General features: G+C 37.4%; 1 protein-coding gene across 1 annotated transcript in view; it reads right to left on the bottom strand.

Moving 5' to 3' along the window:
• The window catches only part of CFAP99 (cilia and flagella associated protein 99), a 63,236-nt gene that overhangs the window by 23,007 nt on the left and 18,827 nt on the right, over positions 1–21,402 (bottom strand). Inside the window, exons 4-9 of the mRNA XM_075499161.1 lie at positions 21,244–21,338; positions 14,711–14,823; positions 12,272–12,446; positions 7,479–7,559; positions 5,245–5,310; positions 4,214–4,273 (exon numbers count right to left, since the gene is read on the bottom strand). Of these exons, the coding sequence (XP_075355276.1) occupies positions 4,214–4,273; positions 5,245–5,310; positions 7,479–7,559; positions 12,272–12,446; positions 14,711–14,823; positions 21,244–21,338 (590 nt within the window). The remainder of the gene's footprint in view (positions 1–4,213; positions 4,274–5,244; positions 5,311–7,478; positions 7,560–12,271; positions 12,447–14,710; positions 14,824–21,243; positions 21,339–21,402) is intronic.

Here is a 21,402-nt window from a genome sequence, read left to right as displayed (position 1 = left end):
TTCCATCTGCTTTGGACAAAGAAAATAAACTTGCTTCTCTGAAAGATGGTAAGTTAGCCAAAACCATTAAAGTAAAATATAAGCAGTACCTTTCATAGGAAGGTGTCAAAAGTGTTGTACAAATAATCACTATTTTAACTTCAAAATATTTCTAAGACAACTGGCATCACCAATTGCCATACCCATTTTCTAGATAGTAGAAGTGAAGTACAGATCTCGGTGACTTTCAGTCCTCATGGTGTAACTTGGACTAGATCCTGTGGCTGCTTTGCAGTTCTTCAAAGAAGTGCCTTAGGACTAACTCCCAGACAACCTCTAAATACTGAGGGAGGAAGGGAACAACCTCCGTGCCAGTTAAAAATGTTCCCTGCACAAGTAGGCTATTCAGAAAAAATGTATCATCACCTTTGCAGATACGTATAATAGACCTGATCTGAACCAAGGCAAAGCAGTGGGATAAGAACTGGGATCATTCCTGCAGAAAACAAAGCTTAGTCATGACACATTTGACCTAAATCCAGACAAGTTCCGTGTTCTGAATCCAAACATGTATTTAAATTCCAAATTAGCAGCTTAATGAGTGGCTGAGAAACAGACGCACAGAATCACTCAAGCTATATGCTGCAAATATTGTATGCACAAATATGTACTGCAGTCTCCTAAAATACATAAGCTAACTGGAAAAAGGATTTTTATAATTGATATTAATTAGGCAGGTTGAGGATAACAAACACATGCTATCACCTAGAAATTCACTAAGTAGAATTACTGTGTTTTCCACACAGATGGCACATTTTAACAGAAAAAAATAATTACCTAGCTGTTTCTTGACAAAATGATAACTTGAAGAATTTAGGAAAAGAACCCAAACCAATGTATTTTATTTCTTTTGTTTGACTCACTATACTTACTCTTCTTAATGCCTAATGATGTCCTTCCTTCCTTTTGGTCTACTTCTCAACCCTTCGCAAAGTCTCCTGCATTATATGAACATTCCCTCTCCAGCCTGTATTTTATACACTATACTAGCTTAGAGTAGACATTTTCTCTGACACATGTAGGAAATTTCATATTTTGGGCAATTACCTGTGTATACAGATTTCATATTCTGTATTTACTAACTATAATTTGGATAAAGAACTAAACTAACAATGATTATGGAAATACCTTTAACTTCAGTTTCACAGTTTATTAAACAGAAATATATCTGTATGACAATGAAACAGAAATATGACAGCCCATATAGTCAAAATAACTAGGACTCCCAAGATATATGCAGACAGGTATAAGTAAAATAACTGAACAGATTCTTCCATGTGATGTGGTATCAAGGAAGTTTTGAATTTTACTCGTTCTCTTTCTGTCATGAGATATCTTCCCTTTTTTCAAGATGAGAAAATGGAAATACTCGGGAAAATCGCAAAACACTGTAATTCTTGTGGAAAAAAATTGTATTCACTATTTCCACCTAATGAACACACAATAGCTCACCAAAACCAATAAATATGTAAAGAGCAAGGCCTGATATGAGCAAGAGGCAGATTGAGACAGAGTGATGATGCATTTGTACTGTCTTGTTCTTCCAGTGAAAGGGATGAATAGATATTTTGGTAACAGCAATGAGAAATAATTGCTGCTGCACATAATAAATGTGTCTGAAATGAAAAAAAATTCTTTAATATACTGTGGGTGTTCTAAAAAGAGGAAAGGAAAATACTAGTTGGTTAAAACATTATATAATTTCATTAATTTGAGGACAGATTATAATCTTATTTATAGATCTTGGATAAACCTTCCTCTTAGGATTTGTCTACTCAGAGTTGGACAGGCAGGAAGGCAACAGGAATAGAAAGTATTTTAAAAGTCAATAACAATATGCCTATCTCAGCTTGAAAGTTATAGCAGCATCTTGAATATCACCTAACCAACCTTTAAGGCAAATGTGTTTAGACGAGATAAAACTGATTGTGCTCCTAGAGGAGATACTAGCAGGTGTTAAAAGTGGCCCTGATCAATGCCATAAGATGCCAGATCCATATTTTTCTCTATGCAATTTAGGCAGATGGTTTGACTCGCATTAGCCCTAAGATTTCGGTATTTTAAATGATCAGAAAAGGAAGTGGAATATACATAGTCTTGAACTAAGCCCATATAATTACAGGTCGTGTGTTTGGGTTAACTATGTAAATGTTTCCTGTTTTGTTTTTTTTTCCCCTCTTTTGAGTGTAGAAGGAACTGGGATCTTACTACTTTCCTGTAATTTAAATGCTGCTGGATTGTAAGCAAGCAGACTGAATAGGTGATACTGTTATTAGAGAGAACTTCAGCATGTGACAAATGCCAGATATGCTTTAGAAATAGTTGCCAGATGCCCAGTTCCCCAAGCATGGAATCAGTCTTTCCAAAGTGTATATGCGCTGTACCTAAATACATAGTTTTAAAGAGTAGGTAGACCTGCTCACAAGGTATTTGAGGTCACAATACAAGCACAGCTTCCACATGAAATTATTCTACATATGAACTTGAAACAAATGAAAGGTGACAGGTTGAACGATGTAAGACTGAAGATTATCTGTAGTACAGTTACTGCAGAAATAGCAATGTGAGTTTTCGTGTGTTACACCATTAAGGCTGAGCAGCCCATTTTCCATGTTTACAGTTCTCTGACCCTTGGAAATCCTAGCAGAGAAGCAATCAGTATAGTGGATCTTATGACCTCAGTATATGTCTAAAGGAAACAAGACAAACATCCAGGCTGATTGTATATTGTGTATCAGACAGTCATTAGCTGGAATGATTGTTCAGCATTCTTCAGGATCTCATTTTGAAACAGTGATTTACAGACGCAAGATTCTTCTGTCCCTGTGCTGAGTTCTTAAACCATGGGTTCACAATTCTTTTTTTTCCTGTGGCCTATTCTCAATCCTTACCATTTTACATAAAAACTTCTCCCTTTGGAATTGAAAACACTGTTAAGGTATTACAGTTACATTGTGCAACTGCACACAACTTACCTGTTAAGGCCCTGTCCTGGTTTCAGCTGAGATAGAGTTAATTTTCTTCATAGTGGCTGGTATGGGGCTATGTTTTGGATTTGTGCTGAAAACAGTGTTGATAATACAGAGATGTTTTAGTTGTTGCTGCACTAGGCAAGGACTTTTCAGCTTCCCGTGCTCTGCCAGGTGCAGAAGAAGCTGGGAGGGGACACAGCCAGGACAGTCGATCCAAACTGACCAAAGGGCTATTCCACACCATATGACATCATGCTCAGTATATAAAGCTGGGGAATAAGAAGGAAGCGGGGGACGTTTGGAGTGATGGCATTTGTCTTCCCAAGTCACCGTTACGCGTGATGGAGCCCTGCTTTCCTGGAGATGGCTGAACACCTGCCTGCCCATGGGAAGGAGTGAATGAATTCCTTGTTTTGCTTTGCTTGTGTGCGTGGCTTTTGCTTTCCCTATTAAACTGTCTTTATCTCAACCCACGAGTTTTCTCACTTTCACTCTTCTGATTCTCTCCCCCATCCCACCAGGGGGGACTGAGCGAGCGGCTGTGTGGGGCTTAGTTGCCGGCTGGGGCTAAACCACAACAGGCCCTCAGGGAACCAACAGGTCTTAATTTCCCTGACCATCCTCACCTAGGACTGCCACTCACACCCTCTGCTTACTGGTCCAGGAGCCCCACTTAAGCTCAGATACAGGTTTCGGTCCTTTCCCGTTATGCTGGAGGTAATTCTGCTCCTGGTTGTCTCTCCAATTCTGTCTCCTGCTGTCATGGACGTGGGTTGCTGTTGTAGCCTTGTCCCCTGCCTGGAATTCCTGGGTGGACCCCAGACCTGACTGGTTACCTTGCTTTGTCTAAGGATGACTGGCTGTCAGCAGAACCCATCACTACCACCAACCTTGTCATGTTGAGATACTGTGGCCTGGTTGGTGAGGGCACTGCCTGTGCTTTCATTACCTTTGGCTCCTTGTTTCTCTTCCCTCCTGGAGCAGCCACACTCTTGTTGCTCCCTGACCATTTATTTGTGGATTGTTAATGGTGCATAGGCCAAAATTTATGAGCCATAGACCCAATCCATTCTCCTGGCCACAGAACTTGGTGTAAAAACGTGGATTCCAGTAGAGTTTGCATCACCACAGAATTTGCATGTGTGTTTTTCACTACAAAGTTTTAAAGTACATTTGACAACAGTACCTTAAAGGTTACTCACCTTGCTTTGCATCTTTTGAGCCTGGAATGCTGTATTACACTTCATACTGTCATGTGTGTTCTGCAGTTCAAACCAAAAATACATTATTTCATTTCAGAGACAGATTTTCAAGTACTCAGCAAAAAATATTAGGTGTTTACCAAAAATCACTCTTGAATATTCATCTAGAGTAACAAATACGATCATAGGGGACATATTTTGGAATTGTTATATCCACAGAAACTTACTATGTACACCCAACTTAGTGGGAATATTTCATATCAAATGACCATACAAAGGTAGGTCCAAATATTGACTAAAATTTATTGACTAAAATAATGCTAAAAAAGTAACAGTGATGTTTTGTTTGACTGTGAAATATTACCTATATATATGAATATATTCAGCTCTTAACTGAAATAGATATTGGGAAGACAAAAGAGGGTGTCAAAGCGCACTTCATGAAATTATTAAATAGTGGTAGAATTCTGCTGATGGTTATTAATTTAATTTTATGATGTTAGCTATAAATACTGATACGAATGTGTCTGGTATCATGGGGATGAACACAGTGAATAGAATATGCAGATGCGATGCTGAAATGAATATATTACATACATAGTTTGGTGACATAGTTGTGAACTGGGAATCAACCAAAGCAAGAATTCTGTATGAATGGGACCATTATTCCCTCAGCTTGGCCGCTCTGTGGCGTAAAAGTTAATGGAAAAATAATATGTGGGTTTAGAGAAATATTGCCTGTTTGGAGACTTGTTGGAGTAGTATCACAGGAAGGCTGCTTGTCTCAAAATTAGGAGAATAATAAAGCAGCACCAGAAGTATAAGAAAAGGGGGTTGTGCATTATGCATCCAAAGAGGCAAATGTTAGTATATGGATGTGAAATGACAGTACAGCTATAAATTATAGCACATAATTCCTAACCCCAAATAAACAAAAATTTTCAAATACTTTGAGATATCGTTAAATACTCCGGTCATTTTTCATCTTCATACTGGGGGATTTTTAGGAAATAAAGTATTTTGTAGCATACCTCTCCCTTTTCAGGCTTCACAGTTGCACACCTGAACTGGTTAGCATTTGCTTTCAGGAGCAGATCCTAAAATTAAAGCAATTAGCTTAAAGATTATGGTATGTTTAAATTCTCTAATAAGAATTTTCTGTCTGAAAAAGCCTTGCAGCCTGGACCAGTATATGAATTTGTTTCCAATGAATGAAAGGTTGATTTAGTATTTATATGAATTTTCATTCCTGATTAAGGACTTGAAGTAGGCAAGTCTTGATTTTCTACATAGTTCTCTCTGGTTGTATCCCTTGCATAGGGCATCAGGCCTTTGATACGTCTGCCCATATGAAACACGTTGCTCATCCAGAATTCAACTTAAAAGCCTCATAATTATGTCTGGCACATCAGTACCATAGGTAGTAACTGTTTCCACATAGCTAACAATCAATGGCTTTGTTTTTGAGTTAAATTAGAAGAGTATGATCAGGGGATCTGCGCACCAAGGGTTGCTCCACTAGGCACACCCCTAACAGTAATTCCACCTGTCATTTTAAAGGGGGAAGCACAGGCAGCCACATTTCCAGGATCTGGATATTTCTTTTGGTTGTAAACAGTAACCTCTAATCAAAGCTGTGAAACACAGACTAGATTTTCTAATGGCTTTCTGGACAGCAGCTGTCCATAACATCAGTGCTTCCATAACTGTCTAGAGTATGGCTTTCAGTGTTCTCAGTCCTTCTTACAGATGGTCAGACCTGGTACTTATAATGACAGCTATAGCTTCTGCAAAAATTCTATGAAACAAATGGCATTTTTAATGCATATTTCTTTTAGGACCCAACATTTCAGCTTGTTTAGCAAACAGTCTAGGGAATGCTTTGGATGCCTTTTCTAACATTCCAGAGGTGACAAAAACTGCTGTTACTGCAGCTATAATTTCTGTGTTGGTTTTCCTTTGTTCCTTGTATTCATGCATTTTCTCCCCTGAAGAATGCAGCTGGTAGTTACGTGATTTTATAGTTGTCTTAGATTTTTGGCAATATAGGCACTCTGATATCTTGCTTTTCCTCCCCAGTTTTTCTAGGAAGTTTGTATGTACAAATAAGCACACAGACAAATAGGCATGTGCTTTCTCCACAATATGGAAATAATAAAAGGATAAACAATAGTGTTGTATTGTTTTATAATGAAATACCAAGCATAGGTAATGTGATGAGCCAGAAAAAGGCATGCAAAGTTTATCCCCCTAGAATCTATCACACATTAAAGCACTTACTATGGTTTAGGAACATAATCCAATGCCCCTTTCACAAGGACATGAGGAGAGCCCAAACAGTGATAAATGGACTTGTATTGGCTAGTGAAAGCTAGAGTAAGGCATTTTCAGAATGGGGGTGGGAGAGTGCAGATAAAAGGGAGTCAAACAGCATGCCTTTTATCAAGCTTATACTGTTATTCGATTGGGCATGGTGATTGCAGTGTGGGGAGGAAGAAAAAAGTGGAAACTGACATTTAATTAATTCCCTTCGAAGGAGAAGACAACAACAATCTGCTTTAACTATGATAGGAGCTAACTCATTGAACAGGATTCATATCGAAGCTTGGATCAAATAACTAGATCTGTTTCTTTGTTTTTTCCAGGCTCTCCCTTCTCCTGCTCTCTTAATACACAGACCAGGTACTCTGCTTCTTTACAAATCATGATGGCTTCCTGGTCTCTCAGCCTGCTGAAGGAAAGAGTATGGAGTCTGCACAAAAAAGAAGTCAGAGTCTGCTGATATTTTAAAACAGTGGGTGATGACGTGGTTATTTATCAGTTACTATAGAAAACAAACAAAAATATTGAACATATTTTGCATTTTGAAGCCTTAATTATTAAGCGAATACCTTAAATACCCACATGTCCCGTGGGAGTAAAAAAGCCATCAAACTATTTCAAGCTTGTGAAGAGAAGAAAGTAATCATGTTTCTGCTACCTTACATGGCTACTTGCATAATTTCTCACATAGTACTTGTACAGTCAATCAAAGGTGGACCTTGTCTCAGACAATTAGTAATAAAGTAAGGAAGGTGGAAAAAGAAGATGGAACAGAATAGAGGATACCAGCTTCATGACTCCAGAGAAAGCACCAGGAGCTATTTGCATATTTGCAAAAGCAAATATGTTTCAGATAAAGTTCTAAGACTTGTGAAAACAGAACATTACAGAAGAAACAGTTTAGAAGAAAGGAAAGACTAGAACAAGAACATCATACACTTACTTCTGCTTTTCGGCGATTTTTTGTTTTGATTTCTTCTAGTTGCTTTTTTTCCTTTGGAGGTTTGTAGGTGCTTGAAGGAACCTATATTAAAAGGCAATAATCTCCACAATATGGGGTATAAAACATTCCAAGCAATACATTTGTGCAGGAAAAAACCACATTCACTTTTACTGTAGAACAGCTGCAGTTATTTTTTAACTATTGATTCTTTTCTATTAGTGCCAGTGTAGAAGACATGGACAGATTCCAATTAGCTGGGACTACCCAGGCTTTTCAGTCCTGTCCAATGTAATACAACCCCTGGACAAAAGACCAGAAAGAAAGAAAAATCTGAAACTAGTCCAAGAAAGGCTAAAGAAATAATAAATCCTATAGGCCCTATCAAGGGGAAAAGGAAGTTGCCAAAAGGGGAAAAGTTCTGTTTGGCATCTCATAAACTTTATCTTCACAGCGCTGACAGCCAGATAGGGCAGCTGAATACAGTTAAGCTGTGGAGCTCTTTGGCACAGTATGTGGTAGTAGCAACAAGTTACAGACACTCCAAAGAAGTTTAGGGAAGATAAATCCTTTGAAGTTTATTAAATACCCAGGAACTTCATTATAACTAAAGAAGTCTTTGGACTGAAATGCTGGGAGACTGAGAAGAAAGTTGGAGAAAGCAGCAGCTATGCTTGTCCTGTCCCTGCAGTCTTCCTAGACATCTGCGTTTGGCCACTGCTGGAGAAAATACAGTGGGCAAAATGGGCCTTTGCTCTGGTCTACTGTGGCTGCCCTAGTGCCCTTGTAAGGGAATACCATTGGAGGTGTAGATTAAATGTTTGGAGGTAGAGGACTGAGAGGACTCTCCTAGCATTAGTCAAAGATTTGGGAAAGCATTCACATGTCAGAAAGTGCTACAGATAAAATGATCAGGAAAGATTTATAGTCTGGCTGCCATAGGGATCAACAGGACACTAGGGACTGTATGCTTTGAGTTAGGCTGAAACTTCTGGGGGATTTCAATATTTGCTTGAGCAACAAATTTTGCCCAGAAGCAAACTCTGAAAAAAGACTGAATGTCTCCTTCCTATATGGGTGAGATAGTCTGCCAGTTTACTGGACATCTGCTTAAATATTTATCTTGCTAAAAATGTTCTAGCTCCATTAGAAGTTACAGAATTAATTCAAGAATTAATGGGGAAAATCTATAATCTGTATTGTACTGGAGTCAGTTTAGGGAACATGGGGATCCCATCTAGCTTTATTGGACTATATAAAGAGCTATGCTTTGAAAAACTCATGAATCTGATGTACTTTCCACTGCCTTTGCTATTTGACATCATTATCTAGAGGCAAAACAAATGCACAAACAGAAGCAGCTAGCAATTAAAGGCACTGGTGAGACTGCTCAAGTATTTTTGTGAGCTTTTTAAGTGAAGTAGAACTGCAAGTATTTCCCAGCAGTATCTAAGAATTTTTATTATGCTTTTATGGATGGAGAAATTAAAGCCCAGAGCATTTGCAAAGGGTTGCACAGGCAGTGAGTATCAGTTTATTTCACTCTTCTTCCTAGTCATGTGCTTTACCTGCAAAACTCTACTCATCTGCCAGTGTAAGCTGAAAATCTCTCCTCAGAAACTGCTATGCTTATTCCAAGTAATTTAAGGAGGAGACTTTTCAGTCATCAGCTGTGTTTCAAAAATGATCTTAGCCTTGTAATTTAGCTCTCAGGTACCATGGTGATGAGTACCAATCAGACAGAAAGATAAGCAATACAGCAATTACCCAGTTGCCGGAAGAGGATGACTAAGTAAGTCCCTGTAAGTAAATTGTAAATTCCAGCAATAGAGAGACCAAAAAGGCCAAACTGTACCTACTTAACCCTAATGTGAAAAAAAGAGGGCTGTGGGTGAGAGACACCAACCTTGCTTTTCCTCTCCAGCCAGTGGTCAGGCTCACCTATGCTTTCTGGATATCCTTCTACCAGAGGTTTATTTAGGGAGTAGGTACCACAAGAAGTTTAAGGAAGAACAAAGTGAATAATCACTTGAACTTTGGTAGTCATCACTCTTCTATTTTTTTAAAGTTACTGTCATAAGATGGACAAGGGCAAGCTAATGCAATGCTGTTGTATTAAGAGCTTCTATTTTTATATATAACAAGATCATAAAGATAAATATATTGTTGGGTCTATATATTTGCAAACAAAATCCTCTGTATTGGCCAAATGAATTCACTCATTTAATTATTTTAAACAATCAAGCAACTCCACTCATGAAGCACAGCTGAAATAATAGGGAAAATATCTAAAAAATACACTAAATTTGTCTGAATGGTGTTACAATAACTTCTCAGTGTGGTCTTTTTATTTTTTTTAACTACATTATTGGTTACAGAAAATCTAAAAATAAAATAATTGCATAATCTTATTTTTCTAGACCAGTGGTGATAGTAAAAGAATGGATTTTATTTGTAACTCAAGGCCAAGATATCCAAGGAAGTTAAATGTGTCCAAGTCATTTTGCATGTTATCAGGTTTAAGCACCTGTCTCCATCTGTTTCCTTTGCAAACTTCAAGCTAAAGCACTTGTTTTTCTTTGTAGAATTGTATTTATGAATGTGTGTATGCATATGTGCATGCTTGTGTGTGCATCCATGTGCTTGTGTGCAAAGGACAGTGGAGAGAAGAATTTATAATCTTTAGACCAAATATTTAGAGTGAAATGTTTCATTATTAAATTTCAAAATTAAAGTATTTTTCCTTGTCACTTAGTGTCCCTCATTTCTGACGAATGTTTATGATTATGAATGATTATCCTAACCTTCTAGGCCTATGTTACTCCAACAAAACTTTCCAAGGTCAGTAGAGAGTCCCATCTCAATATAGATCACTGAGCAAGACAACTACCCTGCCTTCTGCAATGACCCACATCTCCAGTCCTCTCCTGTGAAGGAAGCATGTGTTCAGTGTACAGGACAGCAGTACTATCCCAGCTCCTGAATTCAATGTATGTGATACATCTCATCTTACTTTGCATTTTATCTCTACGACAGAATATAATGCAACCTAGCAGAAAGAAATACCTAAAATAATAATCCTATTAATCAGAATGAACTGATCTCACCATAGGGATGCAATAACTTATCAGCAGGCATTGCTCAAAATCCAGACGCCTCCGTACGAATTCATACAGCCGTTTCAAAGTCGAGCAGTAACTACGCCTGCAGTTTTTGTGACTACAATAGTCCCTGCTAATATGCCACATGACAAGTTCTTTGACAGATGCATGAGAACCATGAGAAAAAAATGGATATCTCATAAAACTAACAACTTTGTGAGAAAACGGATGAGAATATTTCTGCAGCAGAGTATGGGATGTAATCTGGAAGAGCTTTATTTCTGTGCATTCCTCTCAATTACATACAACTCTCCACCATACAGCAGCCAAAACTATGGCCTGCTCTCACTTTAGTAACTCTTTCTTGCCATCTGGGCTGTCTTTTCAGCTTGTTCATTTCAGGATCTAAAATGGTGATACTGGCCACAATATGGCAAATTAAAGCGAAGCTTAATTTGCTGAGATAGGTACAGAAATGAGCACAACATGTATCACTACTACACTAATGGTTTTAGATTCACACAAGCTTTCAAATTTGCAGACTTGGCCAGAATGTAAACAAAAGTTAGTATAATCCTAACAACACAAATGAACTTCAGTAAATGCATCCGCATTAAAGCAAATTTATTCTAAGAGGGACTGCACAGCATAAAGGTACTAAAATGACAGCAATATGACTCATTCCTATACTGATTAAGTAGTTATTAAATGCAGTTTTTCAGAGCCTGGCATTAAGCTATTTCAATGCAAAATCCCATTAACTGTATAACACACTACCATTAAATTGCTCTGCCATCCTAAGATGTAAATGGTTTCTAAGAGCATGCAACACATGTATTATTTAAAACCTGAAGTGCTAATACAAGGTGGCAGATAATGCCCAAAACTATGACTTCGAAGATCACTTCCCACTGCATTTAAATATAGATGATTTTGGAGTCTTTATTAAGTTAGTCATAGCAGCTTGATCCCAAATCCTGTTTCTCTTACCCCAGTGAGCTAACTTAAAACCAGTCGTGTATCTCTGATATGTACCGAGTGTAACTGAATCACAATCTTAGACAATGAGTAAAATAAAAGCTTAGCATTTCGAAGATAAATCTAGTCTCATTTATAAGTGAGCAACAAATTTAAACTGAAAAACCTTAATTTTAGAGATTCAACATTAATACAAATAGAAAGGAATAAAATTCCACCCTCAAGGAGGAGCTGCAAACCTAGAGTCCATCTCATCTCCAGTGAAATTCCTTTGCCATTTATTTTAATGAGAGTTCATCTACAAAAAATCTAAGTTTGAATGTTCTTTTCTTACCTGCTTCAGTACATTAGCCAAAGCAAACATCTTACAAATCCGAGGACTACCAGAAACTTGTATCAACGCTGTCATCGGTTTGTACGCATTGTATAGTTCTACCCCCAAAAGTCACAAAACAACTACAGGAACCAACCTTTCCCTTTCCTTTGTTTGGCTTACAATTTGCTTACACAACATTCACTGAAATTAATAGAATTAATTTGTTTTTTTTTAGAAATCTGACCTTCAATAACACAGAATATTACAAAAATCCTTGTTGATCTGTCAAAGGTGGTAGATTTTCTACAATTATTTTTAAAGAGACTATTAACTCCCCTACCATGATTTTGTGCACAAGCATACATAAAACTTAGTATCTCTCAAAGAATAAAAAAACTCACAGGTGGCCTTTTTTCCAGTAGTGGTATTGGCAGAGGTATAGGAACGGCATGTGGTTTGGGTAGAGTCAAATTAAATTCCTTTGGCTGAGTGACCGTCGAACTCTTGACAGTGGTAGTACGATTATTTAATGTATCTGTGAGCTGTTCAATCAGTTGCTGTACTTTTGGCTGCCATCTTCAAATAAAAACAGAATTTTCAATTTTATTTCATTTTTTTCTTTCATACAAACTTACACACAGTATATGAGGTTGGCATTGGTGCAAATTCTGTAATGCTTTCAGCATTCAATTTTAATAAAATTGACCTCTGAATTTGTACGCATGATTTAGTTGGACTGGGTTACTTCACCTCTTGATAGATGCTAGTCCATTCAGACTACTAGTGGTGAAATAGCCACAGTTTTTACTGAATAAGCAATGGTGCTGCCAGTTCATGTCGCAGCAGGACCAGACTACGAATCAGAAAAGCAGCCGTCATACTTAGATGAAGAGACTATGAACAAACAGTGGTCTGAGTATTGCCACTTTTACCAACTGACAGAGCACATATAAATCAATCTCATAGCACAGGCAGTTCTAATAAAAAACCAGAAAGATGTAAGGAGTTTGGTGAATTAGCACATGAACCCTCAGTGAACCCTGTGGGGCAGTCAAGATGATTTTCATTTCTCTGTGTTTGGATTTTGGCTTGTGTGAAGGTTCAGACTTCTTCCAAGGAATGACAGGAAGGTGCAGAATTCAAGGCAAGACACAAACAAGTTATCACAGGGCTAATTATGGTGACAGCTTCATGTCAGTTATTCCTCCTCTACATGTGTTCTACCCTTAAGTATTACACATGGAATGGAGCTTTCCCACAACTTAAAAAGCAGCTGACAATGAAGATTTACAGTAACTTTTTTATGTGACTGTTACCTTAGCTAGTACTCTCATTATGGGATGAGGCTTGCAAGTAACTTCTGCAAGTAATGCAGCTCCATTAAAATAAATAGGACTCTTACATTAACCTCATTGAAAGAGGAATACAAAGACATATTTAAAAGGATTTAAGCTACTGAACTGATTAAACTGATCAGTGCATCCTCAGCCCCTTGAAGGAAGTTTCAAACCCAGTAACCAAATACGGTCTTTAACATTCTTGTACAACTTACATTTACTACTTCTAGGCAAAACACATGTTCGTTACATTGAATGTAATTGACTGTGAAGGACAGCTCCAATAAGCTTAGTGTTAATGAAACAAGCAATAGATTAAGCATCTGCTTGCATGCATATATACATATAAGAAGTGTGTGGATATAGAATCATAGAATCATAGAATATCTCAAGTTGGAAGGGACCCAGATCATTGAGTCCAACTCCCTGCTCCTCACAGGACCAGCTAAAATTCATATGTGTGTATATCTCTATCTATACATCTCTATCTGTATCTTTATACTACTGTAAGCATATGTTGTAATTAGAATTACTACACTGGAATACATTGAGTCAAATTCTGACTTGGAATATATCCTTGCAGTTCCTGTAGAAATCAGTGGAATTTGGAGTATTGCAAGCCAAATATATACTATACATTTGCTAATTTGGCATAATCTACATAGTGTGAAAGGATTAATTCTACTGACTTTGATATGACAGTTAGAACTAGATGCAAACTCTTTTTCAGCTGACATTGTTTGTAACATATTTTTGTCTAACAGTGTTTGCCATCATCTGGGTTAATCTATCCTGCAGTGAGGAGGATGTGTGATTGCAGCCACATTGGTGTACCAATGCTAGCTCTAATTTGTCTGTCCTGGGTAAAAACAAGAGTGAAATAGCAACACTATAGGCTGCAGAGCTACTGTTTCTCCACATGGAAATGTTCCAGTTTGGCAAGGGTACTCATGCTACTGCATCACCACCTAACCAATGTGTGGACACACCTGGCACCTCAGAGCATTTAAACTGTTAAATGATGCTGCAATTGTGTAAATAAATAATAATTTTAAAAGACTTGTTTACATGCTTATCTGATTTGCTCAGAAGGGATTTTATGACCATTTGCATAAACAAGTCTGTTCATAAAGCCAGACTCTGGGAAGTCAAACATCTTTTTTCAAATGCTTAATGCCATACAGATGTGAAGTGACTTATGAGGCACGAGTCTAAGTCTGTAAGATAATTTGAACCTTCTATTTTTTTTTTTTCAGAGTATGATGTTTGATCTATTTGGGGACACTGAGAAACAAATGTACAACAGAGCTGTGAAAGGACTTTTCTATGAGATAACTTTGCCTCTGGGTAAGTAAAAGGGATTACTATGGTGTCACGAAGACAAGAAGTGTTCCGAGTGACTTCACTAGGAGAAACATTTTAACAGCAAATTGAACTTTCAGGGGAAGCTTTCCCCAGCATTTAAACTTTGAGGTGGCGACAGGCTACTTAAGTACTGCTTACCTTAGCAGTGGATCAATCCAGTTCTCTTTTACATACAGTGAATCGTAGAACTGACTCCATTCATCTTTTATCCATGTGTTCAAATACAAGGCATTGAAGAAGAATCTAAGAAACTAATAATAAGTGATTTGTTTTAAATATGAATACTGAAGGTATGGTGTATATAAGACTACAAAAAGATAGTTGCTGTTACTACAAACACTGCTGAAGAAGTTGCTTGTATTTTACCCTGTAACTGTAATCAGAGGTGCTTGGTATTTGTAGGTTCTTCTTAATTCTGTTATGACAGCTCCATGTCTTTCAGCCCTATTTTGTGAAACACTACTAGATACCAAAGTATTTTTAGTGGCCTAAAAAAATCTAGAGACTACAACATGGGGATGTGTTGATGCATCTTTAATTTGCTTCAAACATTGTGAAACAAAAGATTTTGTTCAAAATTAATTACTACTGCAATACACTGATTTTAGTATAATTATACAATAGAGTTTCAGAGTCTAATATACCCACAATCAACTCCTGATTATCTATAGCTAGATGATCCATGGTGCCCAGAAACATCTCAGGCCTGGCACTGCACCCGAATTACTTCAGTTGCTTTCAGCTCCCTGGGAACTGGGCAGGGAGAACTGCTGAGAACTATAGTGACTGCTATACAATATGGTTTCTTCTTTTATTGAAATATAATTAATTGGCATATTCCCATTAAACTAGAAGATTGAAATTTGGCACACTTACACATTGTAGGGCTCTACATGCTGGAGAAATAGCAACTAACATTTGAACTTTTGTTTCCCACTGGAGTTCACCAGAAGGTCAAGAGACTTTCTTTAAAACTTGAACTGCTCAAATGGCCTTTTGAAATAGACTCTTGAAAAATGGCACTAAGATTCAGCCTGTATCGTTTACAGCAATATAAATTCCAAACTTGAACCTGAACTTTTTCATTAAAATTCTTGGAAATGAAAGTACAAGCAAGTATCATGCTGAAATAAGCCAAATAATAGAAAAAAGCACACTAAATAATATAGACATTATGAGACATACTGGAAAGCAGTGTGCAGTCACTTGAGAAGCTTTGAATGGAGACTGCAGACCTTATTAGTTCAGACTTGGCATCAGCCTCGTCTTGGGTTGGTTTCCACAGAGTCATATAGGTCTTTGTATTGTTTTTATTTCTGTAGGACTTCTTAATTCACGTGTGGTGCCAGGCCCAAGGTGGCTCAGAGCTTTGTGAATAATTCAGCTATAAACAATTCAGATTTGACTCAAGGTGTTTGCTGCAGATGTTCAACAGGTGTAGAAAGCCTTCTACTTGAAATCTATAGTCTTGATGTGACCATTTCCAAGGAATTAACCTGTAAATTTAGTCTTATTTTCATCTGTTGTGCTTTTGGAAGAGTCAAAAGACTGATCAACAACTGAAGGACTAAATGAATATTACCCCCTTGGATCCCCATTCTTGTCTAGAAACTACTGCTCTTCCACAAAACTGCAGATGCTGGCATATCAACACATGATCCAAAAGAAGATATTTCATCCCTGAAAGCATGACTATAAGCTAAGTTTTGAATTGTGAAGAAGTTGGTTTTTTGGTGCTTCCAGATTCAGTGGAGTTTTCTAAGGATAAGCTAAGGGATGCATTTAATCCCATTGGTCTAGAAACTCATTCATTCTCCTTATGGAGAATCTTTGTAGTGCATGCACGTTGGATTACATTTTTCACCTAACATAGTAATTTGTACTTATGCAATGTATAAACAAAATGCCAGAAGTCTAGACAGAGTTCATACTCTCCAACAGAACTGATGCACTGTATATACGCTACTTCTACCAGTTATTGTAACAAAATTTTAAGCCCACATATCCCAGTTGTATATATGATTACAGACCCAGAGAACATGTTCCCCGCCAAAGCACTCTTCTTACGTTACGGAAGGCCCTGACTATACACAAAGTTTACAAAAAATGTGTTTTTAAACCCATGTATATACAGGGGTGGACTGAACATGAGCTGATACACTTAAAATGAGGCAGACCCTGAGGGGTGAAGCTAGTTTCAAATTTCTAGGTATTCAGAGAACTCACAGAAGAAGTTGATGTAGAAATACTGCAGGTGGTGATTTGTAAATCCTCCAGTTTTCTTTCACTAGCTTTCATTAAGCTGAACTCCTCCCTCTCTGTGTCCTCAGTATTCCTCTTCTATAACCTAGTCCATACTCAGAGGCTTCAATCAGTTGCCTACTACGTTGCCACGTGAAACTAAGCCTCTGAACGGTTGTTTGAGCTCTCCCTGACTGATCTTCTCCATCTAGGTCTTCTAAATATTTGCTGTAACTATCTTTTACAAAGTACTTGCAAGTACTCTTCAAGGCAGATGAAACTATAATAAAGGCACACAGTGATTTCTAGCTGTTATATTTAACAGCTAGCTATTACCCCTTGAGGCCTCCTACTGCAACACCAGTTATGTACTGGTTATTAACAGTTCACACTTTATTAAGACAAATGGGTAATTATGTCATTGATAAATGCTATGATGTCTGATGAGGTACAAAGAATGGTTAACTGTGTAATGAGATATCAATACTGTGATGGATATTTCAGTACTGTTTAGCACAATCCCCAGAGAAATGCTACGATAAGGATATGCCCCAATACACATCGTGCTAGAGGCGGCTTTGAATGCTGCCCTGGAACAGTTATCCAAGCAATGTAGGGAGTGCAAACGGCAATGCAGGAATACCAGACATCATTTCTGGCCAGAGTCTGCCTGGGCCAAGGTCCACAATCTTGGTTTTGATAATGCATATCACAGATGGTGAATGTGGGCAGAATAAGACCCAGGAAGCCATAGCACATTTCAATTCTTAACAATAGAAGCTTTTGCATTTTGTGAAATGAATTGCTAGGAAAAATCCCTTCTATTTCTGTTTTGTCTTTGGCCACATGTGACACAGGTGGCAACCCCAGTATCAGCAGTCTTTGCTTTTACAGCAGCAAAATGCGGCTTGAAGTTCTCACAGATTTCTGTTTGGATGTTACCAGTATATGTCTCTTTAGAGAAGTTACTGGACAGGTAACAGCATTATTCTGCTTACTCTTCTGTCTTGAATGTTCCAAGAGTTTCACTACTCACAGAGCATGATAACTGAGATTAATTTCCCTTCTAGAAGTGGTGTAATTACACCAAAAATGAATTGTACCCATTTTTACTATTTTAATGTACTCAGGCTGTAGTAGGACAAGTGTGTATAATTAAAGACTGCTTTGTAATGCATTTTTACAGGTGGGCTGAATTAATACCTTGCTTTTGAGAATTTGAACATGCCCTGCTAATATTCTTAACATATTTTTACACAGTGGGATTGTATAGATTTCTAAAAAGCAAATAAAAAATGGGAAGTTTCCTCATCTGGTATTATCTTTACATCCATGTAGTCATTTGCAGAGCTGAAATCCTTATATTAACAACATAAGCTTTTGACTCTTGAGTTAAGGAATTAACTGCAAGGAACAGCAAGTTCTGTTTCTCCGTACAGATCAGCCACTACCTGAGAATGCTATTATTTTGGCTGTGCTATTTGCTGTAGTAGCAAAGGTAATCAAGGAGGTTCCTGTCCACTCCTCTCTTCACCTGCTTGTTCTTTCCCTCTTATTGTAGTTTAGTTCTTCAGCTATGCCAGCTCAACCACCTGTAGGATTGTACCTTTCAACTGCAACAGAGAAATGAAGAGGAAGGCAAGAAGCTCTTAAGAAAGCTTTCCTATGAAGAAATTGTAATGGGCAACTCTATTTTGAGGATCCTGAGGTAAAGGTGTAGAGAAAAGTGTCCTAGCACCGTCTCAGGTCCTTCTGCCATTTTCTGACCCCACCTGGACTTTTTTTGCCCCCACGCCCACCATGGGGCTGATCTTGTCCTACTTCTTCCTGATCTTGTCCTACTATTCCTACCTCATCATAATAGCAATTACAATACCCAGTTCTTATATAGTGATTTTCCTTTGCAGATCTCAGAAGTTCTTTATAAAAAGGACTTCACTGCTGTTAGAAGCAATCAGAAAAGAAACAGGTTCTTGAATGCTAGAAAGAAAACACTAGTTATTTTGCATTTTTACAAGGCAATTATGAAATTATAAAGCTGTTAACTTCAACTTTTTATTTCAACAGTGTATTTTCTCCAACATACAAACCCTTAAATTTTACAACAAATATAAAAGAATGGCATGTATGAATAATAGAACAGAAAAATAGGCTTGAGCTAGCAATGCATAGCTAAGTTCTTAGAAGAACAATCACATTAAAGTTACAAAATTCAGTTTTATCCTATGGCCTGTAATTATACAACCATAAAGAATTTTTGCATGTATTGTTAACATTACAGAATGAGATCTTATGATTTTCTGTTCAAGCAGATGAACACGTGTTAGTGAGATAGCATTATTATTCTGCCTGGATATTCTGCCTAAATGAAAATATTTGAACATGCATCAATCACAGGGAAACACTGTGACTTTGATTTGAATGGATTCCGTCATGCAGTCCTTTAAGAGAAAGGTCTACTCACGCAAGTCACTGAATAGTTTATTTAATTTCATGAAGACTATTTGAGTAAGGTTTACCTGCATGATTAAGAAAATTCCATTCAGCCTGTGATGTGCAGAAAAATTTATTTTTTAATTAAAGTAAATCTATTCTAAGTGAATATATGTGAATAATTTTTCTGCATCTCAACTGAACTCAGAGACAATAGTCATCAGGCAAAATCTACAGGTCAGCATCCTGAAGGAGAATCCCAAATTTCTGACAACTTCTGTTGCTAAGGCTGCAGATCTCCCTTCTGCTGTTTTTGTCTCTGTTGCTGGGGGGACCAAATGCTGCTTCTAAATCCTCTGCTGCAGGTGCATTAATATAATGTAGCATCACTTTGGAGACAAAGAACCTCTTCTAATGCAAGAGAAGAAAACCTAGGTGCCATGGTGATGAGGATCTGATAAGATACTTAAGCAAACAAAGTTACATCTACAGGAAAAAAGTAGCAGGTGCAGACCATTGCATAATCCAGCACTTCCCCATCAGAAAAGAGTTATTCCAGACAAGGAAGGAGAAATTAGCTGAAATAGAACATCAGGGCACTGAAATTTAAGCCATATAAAGCTAGGTGAATGGAATCAACAAGAGATAACTGGCATGAAGTGGGAAAATCGTGTTGCTAGCTGAATGAGCTCAAGATGCATCCAATCCAGTGGCTCGTGTCTAAGATGTTTACCAAAGAAGGGGCTGAGAGAGCATTTTAGACAGAGTGATTTGTCTGTCTACCAGATTATGATAATTCTTCCTGCCACTTCTCTGTTCTTTCTAACGGTTAATGAAATATATAATTTTTGTCTCTGAATGGAATTAATAAAAACCATTCCATAGTAAGCCCACCAAAACAAAATGAATAGAGCATTTCTAAAAATGTTATGCAGACAACCTAACCTACTCTCTCCCTACATATTACAAAGCTACTGTACTCATTAAAGAGACACTGGCATCCACATGAACATCCAAAGTAATCAGTATAAGGATAAACCTTAGCCTTTTGAGTATTAATTACAAAAATTTGCCTGTCTCTTGAATTCCACATTTGTTATTCAAACGCTGTGTTTGGACTATGCTTTGAAACATCCGGATGATCAAAGTTTACATACGCTGTGTCACCAGTAATTTAATTTTTAGCCTATTTACATAAGAAAATAGGACTTATGAGAAAGTATTGCCACTCAGTTTATCTCTCTCCCCCTCTTTACAATGTAGCTTTTAAGATAATCAGCACGTTCAACCATTTTGAAAGAGAAGCAGAAGATATTTATATTTCTACAAACTTCATGAAAATTAGCAAACAAGTAGTGGAGTGAAACCCAAATTTCTGACTCCAGAGAGGAGAAGGCAGGCAGAACTTTGTTGTCGTGACTTCTGTTTGGCAGCAATGGTTTGGTCAATTGCACGTATCTTGTAACGGGGTAATTGGTACATGCATAGCTCCAGATGAGCAATTGTTTTTTGGGAAGGAGAAAAATGATGGACAGACAATAGGCTTGATAATCAAAGTGGTAGTGCGTTGTTCAGGTAAAAAAGAACACTAATCCGCAGGAACTGCAAATTTCAATAGATTCATTGCGTATGGAAAAAACTTCTCCTGCCTAAAATCAAAGAAAGAATGTTAGCGGAGCCTAAAGTGAATATGCAAGTTAGAGGGACAACTGTAAATCACATGAATTGCAAATCATGCGATTATTCTATCTTCTCAGATTATATAAAATACATTTTAACTTGATCTTTGACTGAATATGAGATAGTCGCTGCATAAGTATAGGAATTGAAGATTTTTGTGATAAAAAAATACTAATTTAATTTCTGAATTTAAACAGAAAATAACACTAATTTCTCAATTTAAATTATCCTGAAAGTTGAGAAAAGTAATCTGATTAATCAAACACAATGAAGAGATCATCAATTATTTTTTTTAAAATGTGTTGTACTTCCATTACCTTTTGCATTTTTGCAGTGTCCAGAGATTTCACAATTCTGCTGAAATGCTGAAGTCCAAGCTCTTCTAGTTGAAAAGTAGCCAGATAACAAATAACTATCAAAAGATACATACATTTAAAATGCAGCAGAAAATTCTAATAAACCTATATCCTATACTC

This window comes from Mycteria americana, chromosome 4 (assembly GCF_035582795.1).
Source record: "Mycteria americana isolate JAX WOST 10 ecotype Jacksonville Zoo and Gardens chromosome 4, USCA_MyAme_1.0, whole genome shotgun sequence".
Taxonomy (NCBI): Eukaryota; Metazoa; Chordata; class Aves; order Ciconiiformes; family Ciconiidae; genus Mycteria; species Mycteria americana.
Note: the sequence above shows the minus strand (reverse complement) of the source record. Positions and strands in the feature narration are given on the sequence as shown.